The sequence below is a fragment of the Bubalus kerabau genome, chromosome 23 (assembly GCF_029407905.1).
Source record: "Bubalus kerabau isolate K-KA32 ecotype Philippines breed swamp buffalo chromosome 23, PCC_UOA_SB_1v2, whole genome shotgun sequence".
Taxonomy (NCBI): domain Eukaryota; kingdom Metazoa; phylum Chordata; class Mammalia; order Artiodactyla; family Bovidae; genus Bubalus; species Bubalus kerabau.
In genome coordinates this window covers 42,108,097-42,135,980 of record NC_073646.1, presented here as the reverse complement: position 1 = coordinate 42,135,980, position 27,884 = coordinate 42,108,097, and the positions used below count along the sequence as shown (strand labels likewise).

At 62.5% G+C, this 27,884-nt stretch overlaps 1 protein-coding gene across 1 annotated transcript in view; it reads right to left on the bottom strand.

Annotated features, from left to right (window-relative positions):
- MAD1L1 (mitotic arrest deficient 1 like 1) overlaps window positions 1–27,884 on the bottom strand; it is a 244,884-nt gene that overhangs the window by 122,873 nt on the left and 94,127 nt on the right. Inside the window, exon 11 of the mRNA XM_055562250.1 lies at window positions 15,037–15,181. Within this exon, the coding sequence (XP_055418225.1) occupies window positions 15,037–15,181 (145 nt within the window). The remainder of the gene's footprint in view (window positions 1–15,036; window positions 15,182–27,884) is intronic.

The following is a 27,884-nucleotide window of genomic DNA, read 5'->3' as shown; positions in this document are numbered from 1 at the left end:
CCACCCGTTCACGTTCTCCTGCGGCGCCAGCGGGCTGCAGACCCGGTAAGGCCGTGAGCGGACGCACGAGGCAGCAGCCAGCAGGACCGACCAGGAGCACACAGACATGCTCCGCCTCCAGTGCCCACAGGGCAAGAGGCCTGGGAAAGCCACGGGGCCTGTGCTGGAAGGAGGCGGCTGGGCCACAGACACACCAGGACGGTGCTTTCAAAACCCAAGATAGGCCCAGAAGAGACAGGCATGCACCCCGGGCTACCCCTCACAGAGCTGGGAGGGCAGGGCGGCAGTGCAGACCGCGGGGTGGGGGGTGGGGTGGGGGTCAGGGCCGGGCACCGCGGGGTGTGGGGGGTCAGGGCCAGGCTCCGCGGGGTTGGGGGGGTCAGGGCCAGGCTCCGCGGGTGGAGGTGGGGGGGGGGGTCAGGCCTCCACCCCGCTGCTCTAGCTCACCAAGGCAGGCACGAAGCTCACTGCTCCAGGGAACTGGGAAGACGCGCGGAAGGGAGGCCTGCAAACACCTCCATCATGTGAAGAGCACGGCCTGCACCCGCCACAAGGAGCAAAGAAAGCCAGGCTGGCGTGGCACGGATGCTGAGCTGTACCTCTCAAGGGGAGCGTCTGCCCTGGACCCACGTCTGGGAGAGTCCAAACTCGAACCCAGGCCTCCAACGGCGCCTGTGCACGTCGGCACCGGCAGAGTGGCCAGCAGCAGCGGTCACAAGGCTACGCGGCTGCCCCTCCACAGTCCCTGCTCCCGGCAGAGCCGTCCAGACACAGAGCTCATCCCCTGGCCTGCACCGGGGAGGGACAGGCCCTGTCTGCTGCAAGGAAGCCCCGAGACACGCCCGCTGCAGATGGGACGAGCAGGCTGGCGACATGGCCGGACGGGGTCCAGCGGATCCCTCCAAGGACCGGCTCCGTCCCAGCAGACGCCTCGCAGAGGCCAGTTCCTGGCAACACGGGGTGGCCCCAGGCCTGTCCCGGGCCTCAGGATCCCAGCGCGGGGAGCACGAGATGGACGTGGAGCAGTGAGTGCTCGTCCTCTGGCGCCCCAACCCACCCCCTGCAGCACAGGGAGGGGCTGGGAGCGGGTAGGGTCCCCTCCAGCCGGGCCTGCTGCTTGCTGCGATTCCCAGGCCCTCGCCCTCAGGCGCCCCTTCACAGGTGGGGACACTGAGCCTCAGCCACGCTGAGGGACACTGGCAAGAGGGTCCCCAACCCCAGAGGCAGCTGCAGCGCTTCTCTCACCACACCCCACCCTCCTGGGTGGGCAGCCTGCTGCCAACGCCTCCTCGAGCCCCCGGGCCCCATTCTCCAGACCCCGTGCAAAGGTGGAAATGACCTCCAGCACAGCACACACCAGAGCTCCGGAAAGGGACCCAAAGACGCGCCCACCCCGGCCACAGCCACAGGAGCCTGTGCAGAGTGCGTAACGCTGTGTTCACACCATGAACACACCGTCCACCACGGTGAGGAGGAACTCTGCAGGAGGAACCCCGCAAGCCTGCTGTGGGCGGCTCTGCTCGGGAAGCGCTTCCTCCCCTCCACGGCATTTCATGGGCGGCAGTTTGGGTCTTGATGGGCGAAATCAACCAAAAGAATACGGACTCCAAACCACGCTCCCTGCATCTGACTGTTTCTCATTTGATGATGGATGGTATTTAATACCTCTGGGCTGAGCACACCCCGGGTCTGTAAACGCAGAGTCCGTCTTACTGCTGTTCAGTACCATCACAATGGCCAGGCTGGCCTCATGTTCCAGGAGGTCTCGTGGGAAAAGCAGCCTAACTGCACTCAACAACCAGCTTTCCAGAATGAAAACATGCAGACTCACACGTGCAGTCACACGCACACGTACATGCCTGCACACACGCATAGACTCACATGTGCACGAACCCACACGCTCAGAGGCCCACCCTCCCAGACACGAGGGGGCTATGACCTAAGGGTGGGGGCGGGGGCTCTGGGCAGAGCCGGACACACCTGCCTGGACACGACCTAGCCCCCTGACTGCAACTCCTCAACCTTCCCCAGCTAAGACTCCTCTTCCACAAAGAAGGAACCTGCAAATTCTAGCTCGTAGAGTTTCCACGACTTTCAAAGATGATTCTTAGACGATAAAAGTTAATGAAAACTAGGCAACAAGATGACTTAGCAGGCACTAAACGCCTGCTCACCCCAGGTCCTGCACCAGGCAAGGACAGGCGTTCCCGGGAAGATAAACACGATGAGGGGACGGATGCCTGCCTCCCAGCCCGGGGGGAGACCCGAAGGCGCGGACTTCTCCAGCACTGACAACGAACCGGCAGGGGCTGGCCTGCGGGGAGCAGACCTCGGGTAAGAAGCCGCCGAGCGGTGTGGGAACCCCACCCACACGCACCCCGCCCTCCCGGGCCGCGTCTGGGCCACGTGCTGCGTTCACCGTGGTCTTTGTCCGTTTCTCAATCACTGGTCCCGAATGGAACGGCGCCACCGTCGTCCCCAGCGTCTTCCCACCCTCGCACTGCGTCACCAGTGAGGTGTTGGAGTGGTGTGTGTAACTGGTGGCCGGGTAGTTCTGAGGAACCCAAATGTCACGATAGCAGAACCCACCGTCAGCGTCTGCTGAACTCACTGCCACGCTTTTGTGAATGTTGGTTTACAGGTAAAATGTCCTTTAAAAGCACTGGCTCCCATCATCAGTCTCTGGGGCAGGCCCCCGCCTCCGCCTCCTGGAGAGGAAGAGAAGGTTAAAGGTGGGGGTCCTGCTGTGAGAAGCAGAGGGTACCAGAAGGACAGAGCTCAGGTTCCCGCTGTCTTCTGAGCCGCAGTCCCAGGCTCCTCTTTCCCAGAACAGAAGAGCGAGGAGCGAAGCCTCCCCGCCCAGGCGCACAGGGGGCCCCCACTGCAGGCGCAGCTGCTGGGTCTCCAAGCCCCTCAAGAGCGCGGTGAGGAAAAGCAGGCTTCCACGGCAGCAGTCGGGGCCTGCTGCAGAAGGGCTGCCGCAGAGCCCAGCACAGGCCCGATCGGGCGCGGCGGGGCCCCGTCAGGACCGGGCACACCCCCTCCCTGGACATCCTGTGGGACCGCCGCCTCCTGCCCTGCTATAGCTCTCGGCAAGCCGCGCGGCCAGGCCCACGCCGGGGTGAGCCCAGAGAGAGCCGGGCCCGGCACCCTGCCTGACGGGGGCAGCCCAGAGGGGCGAGGAGCCGGGAGCCGACGACAGTGACGGGAGGGCCCAGGCCCAGACAGGACCCCGGGAGCCTCACGGGGGGAAGCGGTACAGGGTCCCTCCGCATTCACAGCCTGGCAGCAGAACCCGGACGGCCCAGAGCGGGCAGGGGCAGGGAAGGAGCCATCAGGCCTCTGCAAGCCGAGGGCGAACGTGCCCGGGCCGGAACGGCTGAGGGCGCTGCGGGCACCTGCAGCGCCTGCGATAATCACCGGCAGCGGCCTGGCGACAAGTCAAACGCCCCCGGCGAGGCACGTGGCTATTTTTAGCAGCAGCCTCGAGAGGCTGCCTGGCAGGGAACCATGTCTTTGAGCATGACCATCAATTTTCACCTGCAGCCAAGTTCCTTTCCTTTCAGGATCAAGGTTATTCAAAGATTTGGATTTCTTCGAAAATGAATTAAAAGGAAAACACGTCTCCACAACAAGGGAGATCTGAAGTGTACACGGGACACTCATGGCCAGGACAGCCGCGTCCTCCCAGGCCTGCAGACCCTCCTGGCCGGGAGGGAGCCCAGGCCTTGTGGCAGGCGGCCCCCCTCGCAGCCAGAGCCCTGCCCTGGAGACGCCCCCTGCTGAGGGCCTGAGCTGGGGGCGCCAGGGAGGCAGAGCGAGGAACACGGCCTTCTGGCCAGTGAGGAAATGGAGACAGAGGCGCCACGCTCGGGGTCATGTTTAAGAAAGTGCCAGAGGCTCAATAAACAGACAGCGGATTTTAACACAGTAGGTTAGAAACACAAGGTCCACACCAAGACCCAGGAACAAACAGCAAGACCAGAGTGACAGGGCCCGTCCAGCACTTGCAAGCTCACCTCTACAGGTCCACCCGTGGGGTACCCCCGTCCTGCGGGATCTCCCAGAGCCGTGAACAGGCAGACAGGCACAGGGACGCGGTGAGTGAGTGTGCGGGGCTCTGCAGAAAACTCAGTGCCGGAAACTGTCTTCAGGACCCTCAAAAGACGGGGGTCCTCGGAGAACCGGAGCCTCGCAGGTGGCACAGAGGCACCGAGGAGCGAAGCCGGGCTGCGGAGCACTCTGGTTCCTGCCTGACAGGCCCCACGGCCCCGCACGCCATGTGAGTGGAGCCACAGGCCAAGCCCCGTGCCCCATGGGGCGTCGAGCTCAGCGAGGGCCCGGCCCAGGGGATGGGAGTGTGGACCGCCGACCCTCTGGCTCCACTGCGTGAGCAGTCCAAGCAGGAGCGGCGATGCCCACGGCCCGGCACCTCCCCCAGCCGGAGCACCCTCCAGCGTGACCACAGGGGCCGGGACCCAGGGGCGCGCAGGACAACTCAGGGAGGGGGAAACCGTGGGAATTCTACTCGGCTAGTTTTCACGTCACTTTATTTTTTAATTTAAAAATGGACGTACTCACACTTGATTGTTGAACGCTGCATCGCTATGGGTCGCACAGGCGCTGTTAGTGTGGACTTGGCGCACAGACTGTGACGGCTGTGCAAGGCTGCGAGCCAGCCAGGGGGGCCGTGGGAGGAGCCCGGGGGGGACAGGCGCCCTCCCGGAGCGCGCGGAGGGGCAGGCTCACACAGTCAGAGGGACGCCGCCCACGGCACTGACACCCTCGAGGCTCTGGCCTCCGGCCCCGGGACACCTGCCCAGCCACGCTCACCTCCCCCGTCTGCCAGGAGCTGCTCTGCTCACTTTCGCTGCTGGGGGAGCAATTCGCACCGGGGCTTTTAAGTCACAGCAGATCTCACTGGACGCACTTAGGCGGTCCCACTCCCTGCACAATGGCAGCCCAGAGGGGAGTGGGGGTGCCTGGGGGTGTGGGGGGCGACAGAGAGCCCCCCTTGCACAGTGAGAAGTGGGAGGAGGCCACGGCCAGCCGCAACGCTGCCCCTCGTCCCCTGGGGCTCCGGTCGAGTGGCCTCCTCGTCTGTCACATGAGGGACTTAATGCTGAGCCGAGATTCTGGGCGCCAGCCAGGTTCCACGTGCCCGCTGTGTGCCTGCTGGGGCACCCAAGGGCAGAGGCCCTGCCCTCTCGGGACGGACAGAGATGGGCACGGGGGCGGCGGGAGGGCATCTTCCCAGCCCCCCGCCCGTGCAGCACTGCCGGCCAGACGGGAGCAGCGACCGGGACTGCAAGCCCTCCTAGTCCCACAAACAGACGGAAGGCAGGGCCTGTGACCAAAGCCGAGTGTGACCCGAGTCCCACCTAAGGCCATCCTGGCTCAGCCGTGCATCCTCCTCACGGCACGGGGTCACAGGCCGGCACTCCCGCAAACTGAGCCGCTCGCCCTTCCCCAGGGAGCAGGCTGGGGGCAGGCCCTGCGCTGGGCTGGGAGCGTCCATGGAGCGTCCAGCACGGCTCCGGGTCACACCCACCAGGGCTGCCGCCGGAGGCCAGGCGAGCCCAGGGTGCGGTCCCCTGGGGACCACGCCTGCCACAGAGCCTGCGGCTTCCGGAGCCCAGGGCGCCTGGGTCGGCACGGTGGGGCGGGGAGCCGTGCTCCCTCAGCACAGGGACATGGAGCCGGGCGGCCCACGGCCCGCAGGAGGGGGCTCTCAAAGGGAGGCCACGGAGGCCCCCCGCCCACCCAGAGCACCCCTCTCCCACGCGACCACAAATCTATCTTAATAAACATCTTCAAACTGGAGAGAGATGAAAGGCATTTTGTTTTGATTTCATTATTATTTCCTAAAATTGCTTTTCTCTCTGGAGTTTTTTCCTGCCACAACCCAGTCCGGCTGCCCCCTCGGTGGGATAATGCAATAATACCGGCGAAAAGATTGGCTTTCTAACAACTCTGCAAATGGCATTTTCCCATAACAAAACAGGCGGACATCTTCCTTAAATGGATATTCTAGAAACGCCAGCCTGGAAAGGGAGCCTGAAAGGACAACATCTTAGCATGTGAAACTAAATTCTGGAGCAGGGAGGGTCCTGCCCAGCTGGGCCGGCTGGCGCTCATGGCCCTCCTCGGGGCTCGTCTGGGGGCCGGGAAGAGGTCCCCAGGGCGACAGCATTCAGGGGGCGGCACTCGGAAGACAGCAGAGGCTGAACCCGAGCCTGAACGTGAAGCAGGCGAGCACCGCTGCACCGCGCCCTTGCTGGGCGGAGAGCGTGACCCTGGTCCTCGGGCAGCCAGGCCCAGGGGGCCTCAGGGGAAGGCCAGCCCCAGGTGCAGACTGTTGTCGGGGAGCAGAGCGGCATTCAGACACCCAGGCAGGACAGCCATACCCCAGTCCCGGGACTCCCCCTAACTGGGGGCAGGGTCATGGGCAGACGGCAGGGGAGGGGGGTCCAGAGGAGCCCTGCCCTGCAGGAGCCACCAACCCAAACCACCACCTCCATCCCGCCAGCATCCCGGCCCCACTCAGACTGCAGTTTCCTGAGGTGGAAGCGGGGAAGGGGCACGGCGCCCCCGATCCAAGCCTCGGTGGGCGGCAAAGAGCACGCCAGAGACACACAAAGAGGTTTCTGCTTCTCAGAAGACGGAGCAGGTTCTCAGCTTCTTAAGTATTTCCTCCTGTGCTCCCCAAACCAAGAATTCCCAGCATTAAAAGAGGAGGCACAGGAGAGAAACCCTTAATAAGATTAGGAAGCTTGTCAAGGCTGAGGACAGGTGTGAGAGGAGCATGGAGACGCGTGATCAGAAGCGGCTGGTGGCCTTTCTGCTCTTTGGCATGAGAAACAGACGTGCTCAGCTCTTCTCCCAGGCGGGAGGCCTCAGCGTGAGCCAAGGGCGGTAGCCACAGGCGGTGCTCAGGCCCGGCCAGTTGGGGCAGCTGCAGGGAAGGTCCCCGCCTGGGGGGCTGCGGGCAACAGGGCAGCTGCTGCTGAGGGCCCCGCAGACGCCTAGGGGCCCGGGCGGTGCTTATCATGCCTGCTCACACCACACAGCCCCCGAGTCCTCGCTGGCCCCTTACCAGTCACGGGAAAGTGGACGGGGGCCCCTGAACACCACAGCCCAGGCCCCCGCTGGTTCCGCTCGCAGGTGTGATGAAAACAAAACCTGAGATGCTGAAGGTGCCAGCAGCCACAGCCGAGGGACGAAGCGGAGACCAGAGCAGAACCCACCGCTCCTGGCTGCAACGCCGCCTGCCTGCTCCGGGTCTCAGGGTCCTCAACAGTAACACGGAAACACCCTGCCTCCAGGGCTCCCTCGAAAGGGGAGAAGACACGATGTGTGACAGCGGCACGCGGCAGGGCCCACGACGCCTGCAGGATGTGCTGGGATCGAACGCACTCACCGCTCAACACTCTCCACGCGGCTCCGGTGCTGACGGTGAAACTCAGGCCCACACGAAAGCCTTCAGAAACGCAAGCGAGACGTCCAGTAAGTGAGGGGTAAACAAGCAGATCCATCCAGATAATGGATTTTACTCAGTGATAAAAAGAAGGGAGCTATCAAGCCAAGAAAGGATACCGAGGCTCCCGGAATGCACACCACTGACAGAGGCCAGTCTGAAAGACGACACTGCGGGACTCCAGCTGCGTGACCTCCGGGGAATCTGCAACGACGGAGACAGCGGAAGTGCTGGGGTCCAGGGGAGGAGGCAGCAGAGAGCGGCGCCCTGCGGCGGGCGCACCTGGCAGCGAGCACCGGCCAGAGCCATGGGCCCGGCAGAGGGCAACCCGGGCGTGGGCTGCGGGCCTCAGCTCACGGAGCGCAGAGCTTCCCAGCTGGACCGCCGGCCGCTCACAGCGCACAGAGCCATCAGGAGGGCCGCCTCGGGCGGCGGAAGACACGGGAACTCTCTTGCCTACCTCACTTTGAAAACCTAAGCCACTCTAAAAGATAAAGTTACGCCATGTCGATCATCCGCAGTTTATGGCACAGACTCGATGACTGTCGTTACACAGCGTCCTTGGAATGCCAAAATTTCCAGAGGTGGAGACTGGATTAGGGCTGGGGATGGGAGGCCGGGGGCTAAGGTGCAGCCTAAGGAGGCCTTCATGGTGGCGGCGAGTCCTGAGGAGGGCTTCTGCGAGGACAGCAGCATCACACACACTCTCACCTACACACACGTGCTCACTCGCACACACACATGCACACACTCTCACACAGTCACACACTGCGTGAGCATCAGCCCTGGGCCCGCCGCTGCACTGGGGCTGTCTGCGCCGTCACCGCCCGCAGCCCGGGAGCTGGGTGACGCGCGCCTTTCCACCTGCTGTCGCACCTTCCTGGGGTCTCAACCGTGTTCTTTCTAAAGGTCGTAAAACTGGCCCACCCGCAGGCTCCAGCACGTCTCCTCTCCTGGGCACTGCGCCCTGGCTTCTTCGAGCTTTGCCTGCCTGCTCTACCCCAACCCAAGGGAGACCCCAGCGCTGAGCCTGCCCACCCGGCTCACGGCAGCCGCCCCCGAGAACCTGCGTTTCAGCAAAGGGCAGGGTGAGCGAGCCTGGGCTCCTTCAATCCCCTTCCAGCCTTCCCATCTGCTACGCTGTGAGCTTGGAATGTGCAAACCTCGCCTGAAGGTCGGCCTTTACAAATCGAGAGAGGATGTGAGAAAATATTTTGAACAGGAAAATAAAAATAACCCACATCAAAATTCACAGGGTAGGCACCGATGATAAAAGCACTTAGAAAACGACCGCTCGACGGGGACTTCCATAATCCAACAAAGACTGTCTACAAAGACAGACAGCACATGGGGCGGCCTGTGCCGGTGAGCTACCAGGGCTCCCTGAGACTCGATGGAGACCCGGCGCCGGGAGCCCCACGTCCCGCCCTGCTCCCGAGGCTGCAGCGCTGGGCTGGGCGCGAGAACGTGCAGGCGCGAGGACGGTGCAGAGGGGGCGGCTTCCTGGCGGGCTGCTCCCACCTGGGGGCCCGGGGGGCCGCACACGGCAGAGGACCACCCTGAGAGGCAGCATTGCCATACAGGAAACACGTGCCGGGGGAGGGGACCTAACAGGGTGCGAGACCGCCACCCTAGAAACTGGCAAACACCACCGAGAGCGTGAGGAAGACCCAAATAAGGGACGGACAGCCAACGCTCTGGTTGAGAAGATGAAATGATGCTAAGGGGCCGTCTATCCCCAAAATGATGTACAAACTCTTTGTAAATTTGCTGTAATCCCAACCGTTCCCCAGCAGGCTCTGTGTGTGTAAACTGACAAAGTGACTCTGAAATGTATAAGGACGAGCGAAGGACCAGGATGAGCTGGAGACAAGAGCAGCAATCCCTCTGGAGCGTGCTGCCAGGTATCAGAGCACCACCGAGTCGCTGCAGTGAAGACGGCGGCGCTGGCAGAGGACAGGTGGGACCAGCTGCAGAAGCTCAGCTGCCCGTCGGCCGCCACAGGCCGGCAACTCAGGCAACCAGACCGCACGCGGGGGACGAAGGGTGGCTCCAGAAACGGCGCTGGAGTAATGACACTCGCAGCGGGGAAGTCCACCTTGTTGCTTCACCCAGCCCTCTCGCCCGGAGAATCCCACGGGCGCAGGAGCCTGGCAGGCTGCAGTCCACGGGGGCATGAAGAGTCGGACACGACTGAGCGACTTACCTTTCACTTTTCACTTTCATGCATTGGAGAAGGAAATGGCAACCCACTCCAGTGTTCTTGCCTGGAGAATCCCAGGGACGGGGGAGCCTGGTGGGCTGCAGTCCATGGGGCCGCAGAGTCAGACACGACTGAAGTGACTTAGCAGCAGCAGCAGCAGCCTGCTTCGCTCACACCCAAAATCAAGACATGCTGCACGTCACATCCACGTGTAAGAGGTTAGAACACTGAAGCAGGGGCCTGTCTCCACGGCTCTGATAGGCAAAGATCAGTCTATCGCCACCCACAAGGCACCAACGTCGAGGTGACGAGATGGAAGCAGGTGGCCCACAGGAAGACGACAACGCCTGCTCGTCACCAGATGCTCCTGCTCACTCGGGAGTCGGCAGGCCCAGGAGAGGGGCCTGCCACACGTCTCCCACCAAAGATCCCCCTCGACTCACCGCAGACACAACCCTCGAAAACCTCGAAACAGGGCAGGCAAGGCAGGAGCAGGCCCTTCACCCATGGGACATCGATGTCCCCACCTCCCTAGGCTGCAGGGTCTCACAAACAAGGTGGTGCCTCTGTCCTCAGCGTGACTCAACCAGAGTGACCGGGCCAGGGCTCTCCAGTCACTGGCGGGGCGTCCACAGAAAAGAGGCCAGCCCTCAGCCTGCCCCCGCCAGGGACACAGCTGTTAGGACCACCTGCCTGGATCGCCTCCGGGAAACTCAGAAAAACCCGGAAATCCCTGCAGTCTCCCTCCTTCTGATCTAACACACACACACACACACACACACACACACACACGCCCAGACTGCACAGTGTACGGAGCCTGGAACGGTGCGCTGGACTCGAGCACAGAGCCGGAGCTGTGCCCTCGCCCACAGGGCTGGGCTGCCTGAAATCGAGAAGGAGTGCAGACTCCTGCCAGCAGGCTACTCTTGAGTCGTGGGCAAGCACCAGCAGGCTCTGGGGACCGCGGGGTCGTGCCCGGCCCCCGCCCAAGCCTGAACCTCTCTCTGCAGAGCCGCTGACTGCTGACCCGTGGCAGCAGCTAGACAAGCCCCCCCCCCACACGGGCTCTTCTCTAAGCCACCAAGTGAATATGAGGAACAGAAAGAGCTGCATTTACACAAGATAAATAACCTTATACCAACGCCGATACCCAAGCCGAGCCCCTCAGTCGGAAAAGGACCAGGAGGCTAGACAGAGCCCCCTGGGCACAGCATGGACCCCTGGGCGAAGGGGGCGTCCCGTCCTCAGGGACCCCCTAGTGACACGGCTCCCCCAGCCCAGGAAGGGCGCCCACCTTGCTCCCGAGCCTCCTCCAGCACAGCCTCGTCTGCACACGAGGCGAGAGGAGCCCCGGCCTCTCCTGGGGGCCCAGCGCTTCCGGCCTCGCCTTCTGTCGTCATATGTTTCTCAAGCAGCAACGGTGGGGACCCACGAGGTGGACGTCATCACCCCCAGACCACGCCGAGAAAGCCGGCTAGCAGTAACCGCTGTCCTCCTCCAAAGGCCACGCCCCCAGGGAACTGGGGGTGGGGAGAAGGGGGGAGTTTACTTTCATTTTTTAACATTTCATGCAAAAAGTTAGCTTTCACTGCTTAAAGTCTATAAATAGGGTTCTGTAGCCATATTGTGGAGTATTAGGGGCACGCTGGAAATAGCGCATTTCAAATAAGAAAATGGTTTGTGTTCACCCAGATCTGGAAGCCAGTTTTCAATTGCTTAAAATAGTCACGGTATTTCACCAAGGTAATTACACTCTTAGCTATCAGTAACAATTAAACCCTTAGACTGGAGAAGCTTAATAAGGTCTCAAAATAAAATCGCGCCCTCCAAGCACTGTACTCCGAAATGTCAAGCATGGAAGCAGGCCCCTCGACGGCTCGCGGGAGCGGGCGCCCCCTTGGAGGGCTTGGCCCAGTGCCCAGTGGAGGGCGGGACAGTGCACTCCCACACCCGCCCAGGGCTAGGCTGGGGGCCCCCAGAGGGTGGGGGCGCCTCCCCAAGAAGGACAGAGAAACATGAGCAACCCACACCTTAAGGCCAGACAGCTGCCACGCCGGAGGTGCCCCGAGGAGGAAGCTCGCAGACCACAAGGGAGCCGTGTGTGAACCCACGGGGCCACGCAGGTGGGGGCGACGCACCCGGCACCGAGCCGGAGGCAGCAGGCTGGCCGCCCTCCGCAGACTGGCCTGATGAACAGCTTAATCATGCGGCTGGCAGGATGGATCCTGCGTGCTGGACCTGGGCCGTGCGGGCGACTGTATCGACCCCTCACAAACACGCCTCCAAGTGACAGGCGGTGTAAGCCATCCGTCAGTGCCAGGCAATCAATACGCCTCTCAGAGCTACGCCCGTGAGCGCAGCGGGCCAGGCCGGGCTGAATTAGGCCAGAACGCACCGCTGCCTTCCAACCTGCTGAGCCGGGGAGAGAAGAGTGGAAATTTCCTGCCCTGGGAGCCGGGAGCAGTGACTCTCAAGGGCAGAAAGTGCCCAAGACGGAAGCCAAGCAGGAGCACACGAGTGTAGAGGCACGGGTGGACATGCAGCCCTGCAAACAGGTGCCCCCTGGCCCCGCGCCCCGAGCGGGGGTCCACGCCCAGAACCGAGGCAGCCCTGATGGAGAGCAGGCCTCCAGGCCGCCGATCCAGTCCCAGGACACTCACTCTCGGGGCATCGTGGGCGCTAGGAGTGGACGACATGGGCGGGGCTGATGGGCCCTGTGTGGGGACAGCCTATGAGCTCTCCAAGCAGCCAGGCTGTGTCCCCTGCGGATGGTCAGGGGCTGCACCCTCCCAGAGAGCCTCACAGGCTGTGACTCTGAGGATGAGCTGGAACCTCCGAGCACGAAGCCGAAGTGGAGCGGCCCTTAACACCACAGGAGGGCCCACGCAGGCCCACGGAGTGACTCCTCCCAAAGCCTGAAGGGGCTCCTCCGGGGCCACAGGCAGCTGAGGCCGGAAGGCCGCCCACCCGGGGGGAACACGCCCTCTGCCCCGCAGCACGGGCAGCCCAGAGCCCCGGGGGCGAACAGGCAGGGGGCCAGCACCATTTATGTGTCCTCCTGAGCACTTTCCCCCATCCCTCCACCTGACCCCCACCTCGGCAGCGTCCAACCTGGCCTCTTTTATAAGCTCAGCTTTCTTAAATCCCACCCCCAGGCAAGACCGTCTCTGTCTGAGTCTTCTCATCAGTGTAACGACTGCAGGTCCAGCCACACTGTGGCAGATGGCAGGATCTCCTTTCTGACGGCTGAGGAGTGTGCGTCCCTTGAGGGGTCCTCCGGGCTTCAGGAATAGCGCTGCGACAAACGAGGGGTACGGAAGTCTCTGAGACGCTGCTTCTGTCTCCTGTGGACAAACGCCCAGAGCTGGGACCGCTGAGTCTCACGGTGGTTCCATTTCTGAACCTTCAGGAACCTCCATCCTGTCTTTCTGGAGTCTTCCCAGCGCCCCGCATGCACCGTCCCGGTGAGAACCACCAGGCCGGCTGAGCGACTTCCGTGTGGAGCACCGTGGAGCACTCGGAGTGGGCCGGGGTCATCCGGCCTAAACTTCTGGCTGAGGACGGAGACCCAGTGAGAAAGCAGTGCTCCTTCGGTCACAGGACAGTCTCCCGTTCGTCACCGGGGGTGGGCTCCGCATTTCGCGCATCAGGGACCACACACAGCCTCTGGCCCGGATGTCGGGTCCTGGCATCAGTGGCCCTGGTGGAGCCCTGGCCCTGAGCTCCGCCTGCCTCCCCTCCGGGCCCTCGCGTGGCCTGCGCCCTCGGGCTGGTGCGGGTCAGCGATGTCTGGTGGGCCTCGGTTGCCCTGTTCTTTCCATTGTCTTGTCTGGAACCGTGGCGGCTTCCTGCCGTCCACGCTGGGCTCCCCGCCCGGGAGGCCCGGTTCTCCACGCTCCTTCCACCAACGTCAAAGTCCTGGGGCTCAGCTCCACCCTCAGCACCTTCGAAACTCCTCCGGAGCCAAGCCGAGCTCTGCGTCTGTCGCGTTTGCGGGCAGAAGGGGGTGTCAGCCCCGCCCGCCTGTGGGACCGTAGCCTCCGTAGGGCCGAGCACACGCCTGTATCCTGGGTGTGTCCCACAGCGCTGCCACCAGGACACAGAGGAGACACAGGAGACGGAGGGGAGGGGCCAGGGAGCCAGCCCGGGTGGCGGAGAGCGGCCGCCCCGGCCGGGGGCTAGCCCGCCTCGCTCCGGAGGCAGCGGCTGCGGGTCTCCCCTGAGGGGCACCTGCTAGGTCGCTGGTGGGACGGGCTGCGCCCGACACTCACAGCAGGGCACACCCATGGGGCACAGGCCGTGACGGCAGGCTTCCTCCAGCTGACTCACGACCAGGAGGTCCCGGGTGTTTATCAAACCGTCAAGAACACACGGCTGTCACACGCAGTACCACGTCCCAGGAGAACTGTCACCTTCCGGGGGGGCCCGCCCAGCGCCTCAGCATCAGCCTGCCAGCAGCTGGACATCCCCACCCGCCCCCCACGAGAGCATCTCAGGACAGATTCTGGCTTTTTCCTGCCTCATCCTCTGAAATTTCAGCATCCACGGCAACGTCTTAAATTACGCTCTCTCACATAAAAACCTTAATTCACGCTCCAGCAAGCTCTGCTTATCGAGTCAGACTTCAGAAGCTCAGCACAGTTGGAGACCCCGGCCCACAGCGCATGCCAGCCTCTGCTCACTGGGCTCTGAAGGAAGGAGAGGCTGGGCCTGCCCGGGGCCGGAGGGAGGCTGACCCACGTGAGGAGCCAGCGGCTCGGGGCCGATGCCTGACCCCCGGTCAGCAGACGAAGCCCTCAGGAGGAGGAGAGGAGCAGCGGGGAAGCTGCTCAGCTCCGGGTCAGCATCTCAGAGCCTCCTGGAGAGGCAGGGTCAAGACAAGGCGGCCACACGCAAGGCGCCCTCCTAGGGACGGGGAGCTGGCCCAGCTTGAGCTGCAACTCCCAGGCGGCTCCGCAGGCGGCTAACCACTCCAGCAGCAAGACACATTGCTGGGGGCTATGAATGCACCACGTGGCCGAGACCAGGCCAGAGGAGGCCTGGAGAGACGACTGAGTGTGGACACGGGGGCCGGCCGGGGGCTGCTGGCCTGGAAGGGTGGACGCGGGGGCCGGCCGGGGGCCGCTGGCCTGGGGCTGAGGACGTGGGGGGCCCCAAGCCGCTGGCATGGGGCTGTGGACGCAGGGGCCGGCCAGGGGCCGCTGGCCTAGGGCTGTGGACACGGGGACCCCGAGCCGCTGGCCTGGGAGGGTGCATGCAGGGGGGCCCCGAGCCGCTGGCCTGGGAGGGTGGACGCGGGGCCTCGGGAGCCGCTGGCCTGGGGCTGTGGACGCGGGGCCTTGGGGGCCACTCCTACCTTCGTCAGCAGCAGGACTCTCTTCTGCAGCCGCCGCGCCAGGGCCTCGTGCATCTCACGCCGCTTCCTCTCCTCCAGCAGCTGGCCACCGAGCTGGCGGACCTCGTCCTGGAGCTGCAGTCGGGCCTTCTCCAGCTCCCGGGCACTGCAGGGGCAGAAGGGCAGAGGGGTCAGGCCCAGCGCCCACGCATCACTCAGCCCCAAGATGGAGCCACACGCGTGCCCAGCCCGCCCCCCGCTTCTGAACAGCTACTTGGAGCCTTTCAGGAGACTCAGGATTTTTCAAACGGGGCCCAGGGTGACCCCAGAACATGTCACGCGCAGCGGGGAAGATCACCGGCTGTGGGCTCGGAGGCACCTCTGAAAGAGCCAGGACAGCATGGAGCACTTCCCACAGGCCCGCAGGGGCCCTTCCACCCCCGGATCATGCAGAGCTCCAGCGGGGCGGACCTGGGGGCCTTGAGCTGCCCCCAACCACAGATCGGGGTGGGCGGCCCCAGGCCCGAAGCCCAGCACGCCCCTCAAAATGCCCCCCGCCCTTCACAGCCTGCGGGACCGTCCTCCGCCCTGGCCTGTTCCCACACGGACTTTCAGAGCCCTGTCCCGTCCCACCTACATCAGGGGTGCCCGCACACAGACACCCCCGTGCTCTGTGAGGGGACAGCTACCAGGAGAGCTCCGGGGAGGCACGCCACCACGGGGCAGGGAGGCACCAGCCCCAGGGGCATTGGGCGGGGCGGGAGCACCAGGCGGACACCAAGCTCACGCCACTCAAGTACAGAAAACCGCTTTCCAAAATACCTTTAATATTCTCCTCTGTTCCTTTCTGTTTTTTTTTTTAGCCACGCTATGCGGCGTGGCGGGGGTTGCGGGGCAACTTCCCCGACCAGGGATCAAACCCACAGCCTTCGCTCCACAGAAATGGAGTCACCACTGAACCAGCAGAGAAGCCCCTGTTCTTTCCTTTGGAGGTTTTCTCAGGATTACGTCATAAGCTGCGACTCATAAATGTTTCCCTGGGCTCACGCCCAGCGGCTACACCGACAGGGCTCTGAAGACATTAACAGCTGGAGCCGAGGCCTACAGAGGACACCGCGTCTTGCATCATTCTTGGCTGTCCAATTGCTTTCTTGCCTCGATCACACGATTTTCAAGAACACCTTAATCCACAGGGGTGGCAGGCAGTGCTTTCTTTGGGGGTGGTCTCCACCATGCTAACTTTTCCTATTTCACAGCTGAGTCAGTATGTGGTTTTTTATTATAATTTACTGCAATTCTTTAAACAGCTAATTAGTGAGTAAACGGGAAACGTGCATTTAGAGACACTGTACGAGACCTCCTGGTCTGGGCTACCTGAACGGGGCTCAGCGCCCGCAGGAGCCGGGACGCTGTCCCCCGAGGGTCCCGCCCTGCCCCGCCTGACCCCGGGCAGCCCCCTCAGAAAGCCTCACCCTGAGACTGAGCCCCCCACCCCGCTGCACAGCTGGCTGACGGCACCGGCCACCTCACTCACCCTGAGACTGAGCCCCCCACCCCGCTGCACAGCTGGCCAACGGCACCAGCCACCTCGTGGTGATGAGTAACCAAAAGCATAAAATGATATTAAAAAACAAGTGTACAAATATTCATTTGGAACAGCCTTGTTAACAGGCTATTTTGAGTTCCAGTTCAATTTGGAACTATTCAAAGGCCGACTGAATGATCAAGGACTGTGAAATCGACTCTGGAATCACCGACTTCAGGTGGGGATGTTCAGAGCGCTTGAATCACGGCTCCACCTCGAGATTTAAATAGAGGAGCTCGAGTTCCCTTGTCCGAGCAGGCCGAGGGCGGTGGGGGTGGGGTGGGAGGCAGAGATGTGCTGCCCCGCACCCCAAGCACGAGGGGGAGCAGGGGGGCCCCTCCCTCCCCCCAGCGCCTCCTGCACCCCCTGGCAGGGCAGAGCTGGAGAGGAGGCTGGTGCTGCAGGAGCCACGGGGCAGAGGCAGACAGGAAGCGAGCACACGGTCACCTCAGGAGCGAGAGCCAGAAGCAAGGGCAGGTTCAGGCTACACGACAGCACGCCCCCCCACGGAGGGCAGCACCAGGGGTCTGAAGCCACCGGGTGTGCGCGAGGGCCTGCAGGGGTCAGAGGGCAGACACAAAGAGGATGAAGAGCAGCCGAGGAGGGCTGCACGGAGGTGGCAGCAGAGAGCGAACGGGGCCAAGACCACCTCCCAGAGCAAGGCAGCAGAGACGCTGGGCAGGGGACGGAGGAGGAGGGGGCACTGGCTTCTGCAACTCCTGTGGGAAGCGGCTGCTCAAAGAAGAGGTGTGCCCACAGGACTGACCTCACAGGGTGGGGACGCCCCCACGGGCAGGAGAGGAGGGACTGTGAACAGCTGGGCCTTGGGGGACAAGGTCTGAATGAATGGGCACAAACATGCCGCCCCCCCCAGGAGCATGCTTTCCTGACGTTTCGAAGATCTCACCCCGTAACGCCCCAGATCAGCCTGGCCTGCCTGCCCACAGGCCGCGCCCTGCTCCCGGAGCACCCGGGGGGGTGCAGAGAGTGGCCTCGGCAGAGTAGGCCTCCTGCAGCCCGACGCACGGCCCGCCAGCGCCTCTGGGCGGGACACAGGAGTCCGATCACACAGCCCCTCCTCTCCACGGGAACCTTCTCTCGTTCCATCGTGGCCTTTCTGCCGAAGCAGAGGAGAAAACTCATAAAAAATTAAACTTCTGGCTCTGTGCTCACGCTGAACCCTGAGGTCAGTGGCATTTTCGTGCACCCCTGGGAGCTCAAAGCGAGGCCCTCAGTTCTCAGAGGAGTGGCCAGCCGGCATGTCCGTCCATTAACGCCTTTCCAAGCCGGCGTCTGCAGGAGGGGTAAGGCCTGATCACGAGAGCCCGCTCTGCAGGCGGGGCCGCGCGGGCCGCTGTGACGCCTTCGTCATCAGAGCCCCCCGCGCAGGGAGGCCCGTCTTCAAGGAGCGGTGAAGGGCGCCACGGCGCTGTGAGGCTGCAGGAGCCGCCGTGCCCTTCTCCTGCGGCGGGGGGCCAGCCCTTCATCTGCACCCCGCCCTCCACGTCCTCCCCCTGCTGCTCCAGCCGCCGTGCGGCACCGCCGGGAGGCAGGAGGGCAAGGCGGGGCAGCCCACCTGGGAAGGACACTGGCCCTGTCGGAGCCCCGCTCTGAGGTGCGTCTGGAGCGGTGGCTTCGCGCCCAGGCCTGCCTGGCAGGTCAGCTCGGAGGGCGGAAACGGTGCTCCTGTGGCTGGACCCGAGTTCCCACCAAGAACAGCCCTGAAATGCGTGATCCCTCTGGGCAGTAACATGGTCCAGACGCTCGCTGGGATGGTGGGATGAGGCAGAGCTTGATTTGTGACGACTGCCCGGGAGCGTTCCCCAGGCAGCACCAGTCGCCCGCCGAGGCCTGCAGGTGGACACAGCTCAGATGCCTGGTGGTCACACGGCAGCAAACAGGTCACTATCAGTGACCGTCCCCAGCTGCTCAGAATCCTCAGCGCATCCTGGGCTCCAAGGAGCAGAGAGCAGATCCGGCCGACACACACTCCCCAGAGCCTCCGTCCCACCACGGGGACCCAGCAGGGTGCTACGCTCCTCCGCCAACCAGGGCACGAGCCCACCACCAGCCACTCCAGCACAGTGGCCGCGCGCCCCGGGCCACCGGGTAACAGGCAGGCGGCCGTGTATCCATCGGGAAGGATGGGGCTGCAGGCCAGCCGCGGAGCTCAGAGGCCCTCTCCACACTCCTGGGGCAGCCGCAGAGCCGCCAGAGGACGACCACGTGGCTTGGGGCTACCACAGCTCCTCAGGGAATCCCCAAAAGCTGAAAACTCTCCAGGGTTGCCTGTGCACAGCGAGGGGAAGGCCGTGGAGAGGGCAGGATGGAGCCGAGGTCCCAGGGGATAAACAGTGGACGGAGGGACTAGGAAGGAGCCAGGTGCCGGGGCTGGGGGGTACTCACGGGAGGAAGGGCAGAGCCAACCCCGAGGCCATGTGCTTCCAGAGGGGCATCGCGGACAGCCTGCAGGCCCCGCCCCCGATGCCCGTCCCCACCACAGGCCGGATGGCAGGCTGGGCCCAGCGCCCCACCCACACCCAGAGCCCTGGGCCAGGCCGCCCCTCCCCACTGCTGCCTGCTCAGCATCCCCCTTCCCGACCAAACACACAAACCCACCTGGAGGCAAACCTCATCGCCACAGGGACATGACACCCACCACATGGCAAGGCCCGTGGCCGCCCCATGGCCTGCATTTGCAGGATGGCCCGGTCCAAGTCCAGGCCCAGCTTGGTCCGGCCTCAGGGAGGCGCGCCCGTGTCCACAGGCCTGGCCGGGAGCCGCGTGGCAACCCGACAGGGCAGGGGCGGCTGGTGAGACAGAGCCAGGTGCTGGTTTCGGGAACGCTGTCCCAGAGGACGGGGTGCCCCCCACACAGGGGCTCGTGCCCCCGCAGCGCCTGGCTGTGCCCCGGGGGCAGCACGCACACAGGAGGGGAGACCAGCGTGGCTGCTGGGGGCCCCAACTCCCCAGACAGAGGAGCCTCCAGAGCCGGCTCGGCCAGCGGACGCCAGCCAGAGCCCACCCAGCCAGAGCCCACCTGCCCAGCTGGGCTCGCGGGGCTGAGCTCAGGGTGCCCTGAGTCTTGAGCAGGGGCAGCGCTGGCGTGTGTGGGGAGTCATGGGCGGATGCAGGTGCCCCTCCGGCCTGGGTCCTGCTCGGACTCGAGAAGGGCCGCCTGGGAGGGGAACCCGGCACACCCAGGCCAGCAACAGACAGCCGTCTTCACATACAGCATCTAATTCCAATCCTTAAATGCCTCCAAAGGTCAGCACACATTTCTCAGAAAAAAATTTTAAAGATCCAAACAGTGGAAACAGAACCAGAGAAGGAGGTGAGCAGAGGCTGAAGTAACTGCCATCGAAGGGCTGGCGAGGAGCAGGCTGAGGGGCCCGCTGCCCGGCCGCCGCTCCCAACAGCCCATCAACCCGAACCACCAAATGCAATAAACAGAGGCCACACAGTAAATACTCTCGTCTGACCTTGAAACGTGAGAAGGAGAATTACCCTCTGCAATTTTAATTCAAGCCCAACTGTAATGAATAAAACTCAATTTAGCCGATCCATTACCAGCCTGTAACCGCAGGGGTGGGACAGCTCCAAATTCTGGGGAGGGGGCCTGAGGCTGGTTTGGTGCAGCCCCCCAGGGCGACAGGGGTGCAGGGCCAGACGCGGCGGGGGCCCTCAGACCCTCTAGAGCAGCTGCCCGGACCCTCGTGCTCGGCTCTCAGGAGCAGCCCCGGGAGGAGACGGCGGCCGGGTAATAAGGTGACCCTGCCTCGGAACCGCGGAGGTGACCTGACCTCTCGTGCGCACCCGTCTCTCTAAGCCCCACGGCGTCCCGGGGGTGCCAGTCAGCGCAGGCTCAGGGCTTCGCTCACCGAGCACCTTGAGCCCCCAGCCTCGAGGTGAGCGCTACAAAAGTTAAAAAATGACAAAGAGAAAAAGGCTTTTACAAGGTCACACCTCCTGTCCTCAGGGAGCTCACAGCCCAGCACAGGAGATGGGATAAAAACCGGGACCAGCAGAAGCAGAACCAAGAGGGAGGGACGGAGCACAGCTGCCCGAGGACGACAGCCAGGCCAGGGGGGCGCAGGGCTGGGGGCCTGACGCCTGCCCGCCGTCCCGGCCGGGGCAGCGGTCGCAGGGCAGCACCAGGCACGGGCTCTGAGCGCACCTGTGAGCTCGGGCCAACGCGGAATGGAGACAGCGCAGTCTGCCCCGTCGGCCCCCGAGTCGCCGGAGGACCCCAGCAGCCACTCTGCCTCAAGGCTCCAGCCTGCAGACAGCGCCAGCAGCGCCCAGGCCTGCAACTGGCCCTGAACCCGCGACAATCCTTCTGGCTGCCTGAGCGCCACCCGCAACACAGCCCGGTACCCCCGTTCATTCTCCCATGGACGCCGCTGTCCTGACAACCCGCTGCCCAGGAGCCCTCCTGGAAGGCTGGCCCGCGGGGCTCCCAGGGAGGAGCAGGCACGGCCGCACGCCCTCTAGTCGCCGCCTGATCAGCACCTCTGGGGCGCCCCCCGTGCTGGAAGGACGAGAGGACAGGAGAAGTCAAGATTGAAAAGCAACCAGGCGCTCCCTCACTGCTCTCAGGGAGGCGCCACCCAGCCCTGCTGTGTCCACAGAGCTGCTTGCTTGCCAATCGCGCGTCCGCCCCAGGCGCGGGGCCCGGGGGGCTGACACGCGCCTGGACAAAGGCCAGTGCCGCTCAGTTTGTTCCTCTTGCCCTTGAAGAGCTGATGAAGACAGAAGCGACCTTTACATGGCAGGCCCTGTCAGGGAAGCGGGAGCTCCCTTCTGCTCACCCACAGGATGGGGGTGGGCAAGACTCCTGACTCACCTTGCAGATGCTGCCAGGGGCCCAGGAGAAAAAGCGCCAAGCGGGTCTGGGTGGGGGCAGCCAGCGGGGGCAGCGGCGGCTGGGTCTGCGAGGTCCTGGGGGGTCCGCCCTGTCCCCACCACCCCCGAGTGCAGGATAGGGACCCAGGGACACCGTTCACCCCTCGAGATTCCTCAGAAGAAACACACTTTGTTCAGAGACTGACGGACTCCCCAACACACGGCAGGCGCTCTGCTTCCAACCTTCCGCGTAATCCTTGTGATCGCCTTGCACACGGCCTCGGGTCGCCCTGCGTCCTGCTGCAGGGCTGCGGGAACGCCCCATGGTTTATCCAGTGATAAGGAAGGCTGCGGCCCCACGAGCGGGAAGGCAGCGAGTCCCAGCTAAGGCCCAGGGTGCCCAGGAAGAGGTGTCACCCGGAGGCCCGGGCGAGCGCCACGCCTGAAGGGGGCAGAGCCCAAGCAGGCACGATGGTGAGGGGCGCCTCCCCGCCGAGAAGACCAGTTTAGGGTATGAGGAAGACACCACACGGGGCTGAAGAAAAGGTGATAGGAGAGCCTTGAAGACTCCAGCAGAGGGCAGAGTCCACCCACCCACATGTGGCAGGCCGCAGGGGCCCCCGGGGGGCCTGGACCCGGGAGTGCACAGCATGGGGTCAGGGTCAGGAGTGGGTGGGCCGCCAGGGTCAGGGTCTGGGTCAGGAGTGAGTGGGTGGGTCCCCAGGGTCAGGGTCAGGAGTGGGTGGGCTGCTGCTCACCCACTGAGTGACTCCACCAGGACTCCCTGCCAGGCAAGGTCTAATTCCCCACGCAGACCAACATGGGGAAAAGACACTTGAGGGACATCCACACAGTGACTCCATTTTCACTGCTGACTCTCCACCCCGCAGGGCGTCTTGAGTGAGCAGCACTGGGCTGGGTGGGCAGAGAGGAACTGAGCGGTTGCGATAACGCAGCGACATTCAGGAGACGCCGGCTGACAATTGCCAGTCGACAACTCAGAGAACAAGCCTGGGCGTGTGAATAGAAGGCGGAGAAAAACGAAGGTCTAGCGTGATTGTGAACACTTACTGAATTTCCTGAAACTCCTGGAGGAGAGAAGGACCTTCACCTGCTGCAGGGGCCTCCAGCGCGGAGCCCGGCCACCATGCGGCCCCACCGCCAGGCGCCAAGGAGGAGCCCGGGACCCTGAGGCCCCACACACGCCCGGGCAGTGACGAGCGGGGAGGCAGAGCCCTCCAGAGACGGGGCAGAATGTGGATGGCCGTCTGGGCGTTGATACCGCACGGCCGACCACTGGGAGTGGGTTAGACTCAGGAAACGCATTGCCACGTACAGCAGACGGTGCGGAGGCCCAGCGCACCCTCCCGTGCCCCAGGGGGCACCCTGAGAGCAAGACACTGGAATGCACCTCACACCTGTGAACATCTGCAAGGCCCACCCCCCCAACCGCGGCTCCCTATCGTCTGAACGTCTGCACGGCCCACGCCCCCAACCCCGGCTCCCTGTCATCTGAACGTCTGCATGCCACGCCGCTCCCTGTCGTCTGTGAATGTCTGCACAGCAGCCCCCCCGGCTCCCTGTCGCCAGCCCCCAGGTGACACTGGAGGCCACCAGAGCCACCGTTGGAAACACACATGCAGGGCCCGGCAGCAGGCACAGGCTGCTCCCCGGGGAGACGGGACGAGAGCTCACGGCGGGGCCAGCACCCCATGCTCCACGCACACCCCCTGGACAGGCTGCGGCCTGCCGCGGTCCCCGGGCACGCGGGCTCTGGAGGCCGGTCGTGAGGTCTCTGTGTCCAGACCCCACGCTGGTCACGGCCGCCGGTGCACGCTCACAGCCTTGGGTCCCTGCTTGCACAGGCCATCAGTCACGGCAAACGGACCGCCTCCTGTGAGTCCGCATCGATGCGGAAAAGAAGGCCGTGGTGGCCGGCTCTATGGCGCACCCGGCATCCCGGGAGGAGCTGCAGGGCGTGGGCCGCCCGGGCCCCTTGCTCGGGTCTACCAGCTGGCCCACCCTCCGTACTGTGCTGGCCTCAACCCAAGCCTCACTCACAGCACAGGCCGCTCATAGCCTCAGCCCCTCTGCCCGCCGCTCCAGGCCCGGGAGGGACAGGCCAGCCCCGGGGCTCACAGGCCCAGCCCTGCTCCACCCACAGAGCACTGAGGAAGGCCTGCTTCCCAGCCGGAGACCCACTGCCACCCAAGGTGGTCCCCACGGTGGCTCCCCACGTGGCCCTGGGTCCATCATGAACATGGCCCCATGGATCAGATGCTAAGAGCTTGTGACGGAAAGACCCCTTTCTCTGAAATGGCCATTTTACAGCAAATCGCTCAAGTGGCAAGCTGCGGGCAAAGACGGTGATTGACAGCCTGGCTCACAGGGGGAAGGGCCTGCGGGAGCCCCAGGGGGTGGCCCAGGTCCCCCCCGAGGAGCTCAGACTGGCCATCAATGCCCACCAGGCAGCCAGGCCGGAGGGCCGGCTGCACCACCTACCAAGTCACTGACGGAGCCAAGGTTACTTTAGGGGCACCTTCTCAATGACCCTCACATGGTTCTCAGGCATTAATGTTACAAAACCATTTTTTGAAGAATTTACTCATTTTTTAGACAAAATTTACATAAAATCTCCATTCACACCATTTCAATGTGAACAATTCAGTAGTTTTAGTATATTTGCAACGTGAGAGTCAGACCATAACAGCTGAGCACCGAAGAACTGATGCTTTTCAACTGTGGTGTTGGAGAAGGCTCTTGAGAGCCCCCTGGACTGCCAGGAGATCCAACCAGTCCATCCTAAAGGCAATGGACCCTGAATATTCATTGGAAGGACTGATGCTGAAGCTCCAATACTTTGGCCACCTGACGCGAAGAGCCGACTCACTGGAAAAGACCCTGATGCCGGGAAAGACTGAAGGCAGGAGGAGAAGGGGACAGGATGGTTGGATGGCGTAACCGACTCAATTGACACGAGTTTGAACGAGCTCCAGGAGACAGTGAAGAGAGGAGTGTGGCGTGCCACAGCCCAAGGGGCTGCAGAGCCGGACACGCCCGAGCGACGGCCCAGCAGCAGCACCGACTGCAGACACCGGCGTCTGCCTGCCAGTGGCCACCCTCCACCCTGCTCCCCGCCGCCGCCCCAGCCCAGCCGGGCCCCCGACCCACCGTGAGTCTGCTTACTGGGGACACTGTCTTCCTGGACTCCTACACTGCGGGGCCCTCTCTGACTGGCTTCTTCCAACGAGCATCTTGGTTTCAAGGTCCATCGCACGTCACCACGCAGCCCTGCTCCACCTCCTTGGAGGATGGACCACTGCTCACCTACACTCAGCCTGCATGGACACTGGGCAGCCTCCAGCTCGGATGACTGTGTGCACGGGTGTGCAAACAGCTGTCCCGGCCACCCCACACCACGTTTCCCGAACCACCAGCCGGGGCCCAAGGGTGCGGCCTCTCCCCCTCCTTGCCAACAGCCGCTTCCGGTTGTTTGAAAGGAGCCGCCCTCCGGGGTGAGAGGTGACATCGCCGGGGTTAGGCCCCATCCCCCTAATGATTACTGATACCGAGTACCTCTTCATGTCCTTATGGGACGTTTATTTACCTCCTTTGGAGGAATGTCTATTCAAATACTTTGCCCATGTTTTTAATCAGATTGTTTTCTTGATGGCTGAGTTGTGAGAAGTCTTCATACATCCTAGATACCAGACCATTATCAGATACTTGGCAAATATTTCCTTTCTTACATGGGTTGACTTTTTTCAGTTTCTTGATGGTGTCCTTTGGTGAATTTAATTTTGTTTCATTGAAGATGATTTTACTCTTTTTTTTTTTTTTTTTGCTTTTCCATAACGACATTTGTGTATGTTTTTCTTGGTCTTCAAGAAACCGTTGCCACCTGACCCGAGGCCACAGAAACTCACACCAGCAGTGTTCTTCCAGGAGTTATAGCTTTAGTTCTTGCATTTGGGTCTCTGATCCATTTGCGTTATTTTTTGCACTCAGTTTGAGGCAGGGGTCCAAAATTAATTCTTCTGAAGCTATCTCGGCACCATAAAATGCATTGGGAAGAGACTCCTCCTCTTCTATTTTTTGGCGTTAATTACTTCTATAAATGCAAGGTAAAATTAACCAGTGAAGCTCTGCTGGAAATTCTTTGGTTGTTAGTTACTTATTATGGGTCTGTTCAGATTTCCCACTTCTTTTGAGTCCGTTTTGGTACTCACTGCATTTCTGGGAATTTGTCCATGCCATCCAGATGAACTCTATGTTCTCTCACACGGTTCTTTGTGTTTATTTAGGGTCACTCCCACTTCCAGTCCCGATTTTCTTAACAAGAGGCGTCTCTCACGTTTGCTCGGTCACGCCAGCTCAGAGTGTTGGTGTTATTCATCTTTTCAAATAACTAACTTCCTGCTTGTGGGTTTCCTCCACGGTTTCTGTCTCATCCATCTCTTCATTGTTTCCTTCCTTTGGCTTGCTTTGGGTTTGTTTTGCTTGCTTCTCTTTTTCTAGCTTCTTAAGGCAGTTTTGACTGCAGGCCCTCTTCTGTTGACGCGGGCACTCACAGCTGTGCGTCTCCCTCTGAGCACTGCTTCTGCTGCACTCGTGAGTTTTAGCGTGCCGCTTTTTGATTCTGGCTCCTTACCGAGTATTTTCTAACTTTGCTACCGAGTATTTTCTAACTTTGCCTGTAACTTCTTTGACTGATTGGTTATTAAGAAATACGTTCTTTAATTTCTGCCTTTTGTGAATTTTCCAGGGAGAAGGCAATGGCAACCCACTCCAGTACTCTCGCCTGGCAAATCCGATGGATGGGGGAGCCTGGCGGGCTGCAGTCCATGGGGTCGCGAAGAGTCGGACACGACTGAGTGGCTTCACTTTCACTTTTCACTTTCATGCATTGGAGGAGGAAATGGCAACCCACTCCAGTGTTCTTGCCTGGAGAATCCCAGGGACGGGGGAGCCTGGTGGGCTGCCGTCTATGGGGTCGCACAGAGTCGGACACGACTGAAGCGACTTAGCAGCAGCAGCACCAGCAGAGAACCCTCCAGGTTTCCTTTTTTAAACTGATTTCTCGCCTCACTCCACTGTGGCAGAAGGACATACTCTGCGTGGTTCTGAACGTTCTGCATGAAGCATATTTCGTATCCTGACACACGCCCGGTCCCGGGCAGTGTTCCGTGTGCCCCTGAGAAGAACGTGTGCTCTGCCATCGAGTGGGGTGTCCTACAACTGTGTCCGTGCCTAGATGCCCTCGCCTACAAACAGGGACAGACACCCCTACCTCGTGAGCTTTTCACACAAGCTCATGGAGAGGAGGTACACAGAGGAACCATTGCAGCCCTGCACCCAGAACCTCAGCCGGGCGTGGAGAAAATTAGTAGTGCTCCAGACAACCCAGGAGTCCCTCCTCAGTGGCAGGTTGGCCCCACTGAGAAGCACTCAGCCCTGTGACCTCTGCGCTACACTTTAATTTCTAACCCTAACTCTAACCCTAATTTCCCAGAAAAGTCTGACTCGGAAAGAGGATCCACCTTTAAGGCCGCTGGCAGTGGGGGCGGGGGGGTGGTGGGTAGGGGGAGAAGGAAGGAAGCAAAGACCCGGAGGCCTGTGCGGGGCGGGGGGAGACGCAGCCCCGGAGTGGCGACAAGGCAGGACTTCTTTCCTGCGTTTCGGGGAGAGGACGAGGCGGGCGCCACCCGGCTTACCCTGTGGGTGTCCCGCAAGCGCTGAGGAAGAGCCGCCCGCTGGAAGCTGTGAGTCACCCGCTTCCCCAGGAGCCGCTCCCTGCGCTGAGCCCTGCAGCCTTTCAGGGGGAGCCACCGCCCCACTCAGCAACCCCAAAGGCAAACAGCACTCAGCAAGACGAGGAAGCAGGCTGGGGACAAAGAAGAGCGCTTCCCTCCACACAAACTCTCCATAGGAAGTGGATTTCAAAGCGGCCATCTGTCTGAGATTAGCATCCCAAAGCTGTACCACCACGCGAACAAGGAGCCTGGCTCGCCTGAGCCCAAACTTCATCACAGTAGCAGAAAGAGTCCCATTTAAATGATAATAACGCCAAGTGCTTAGGAAGCATTTTACAGACAGAAGAGCCCAACTGCACCCCAGCTCCGGGCAGGCTGGACCAGACCCACCCTCCCTGCAGGCCTGCCCCGGCCACCCGCCTGGACCTTCCCAGACCGAGTCCAGAGGAGAGGGACGCGAGCTGGGGGCGCATCGCCCGGGGATGGGGGGCGCAGGCCGGGACGCGCCCTGCACACCTCGGGCAGCTGCAGGGGTGGGGACACAGGAGAGGGCCCAGGGCCCGGCCAGGCGGGCCTGTGGACTGCGGAGGGAGGGACACCGCTGAGCACCGCAGGGGGCTCCGCCGGCTCCTCAGGGCGGGTGGGCGCCCCAGGAGGGCCGCGGTAGGCACCCCAGCAGCCTGCTT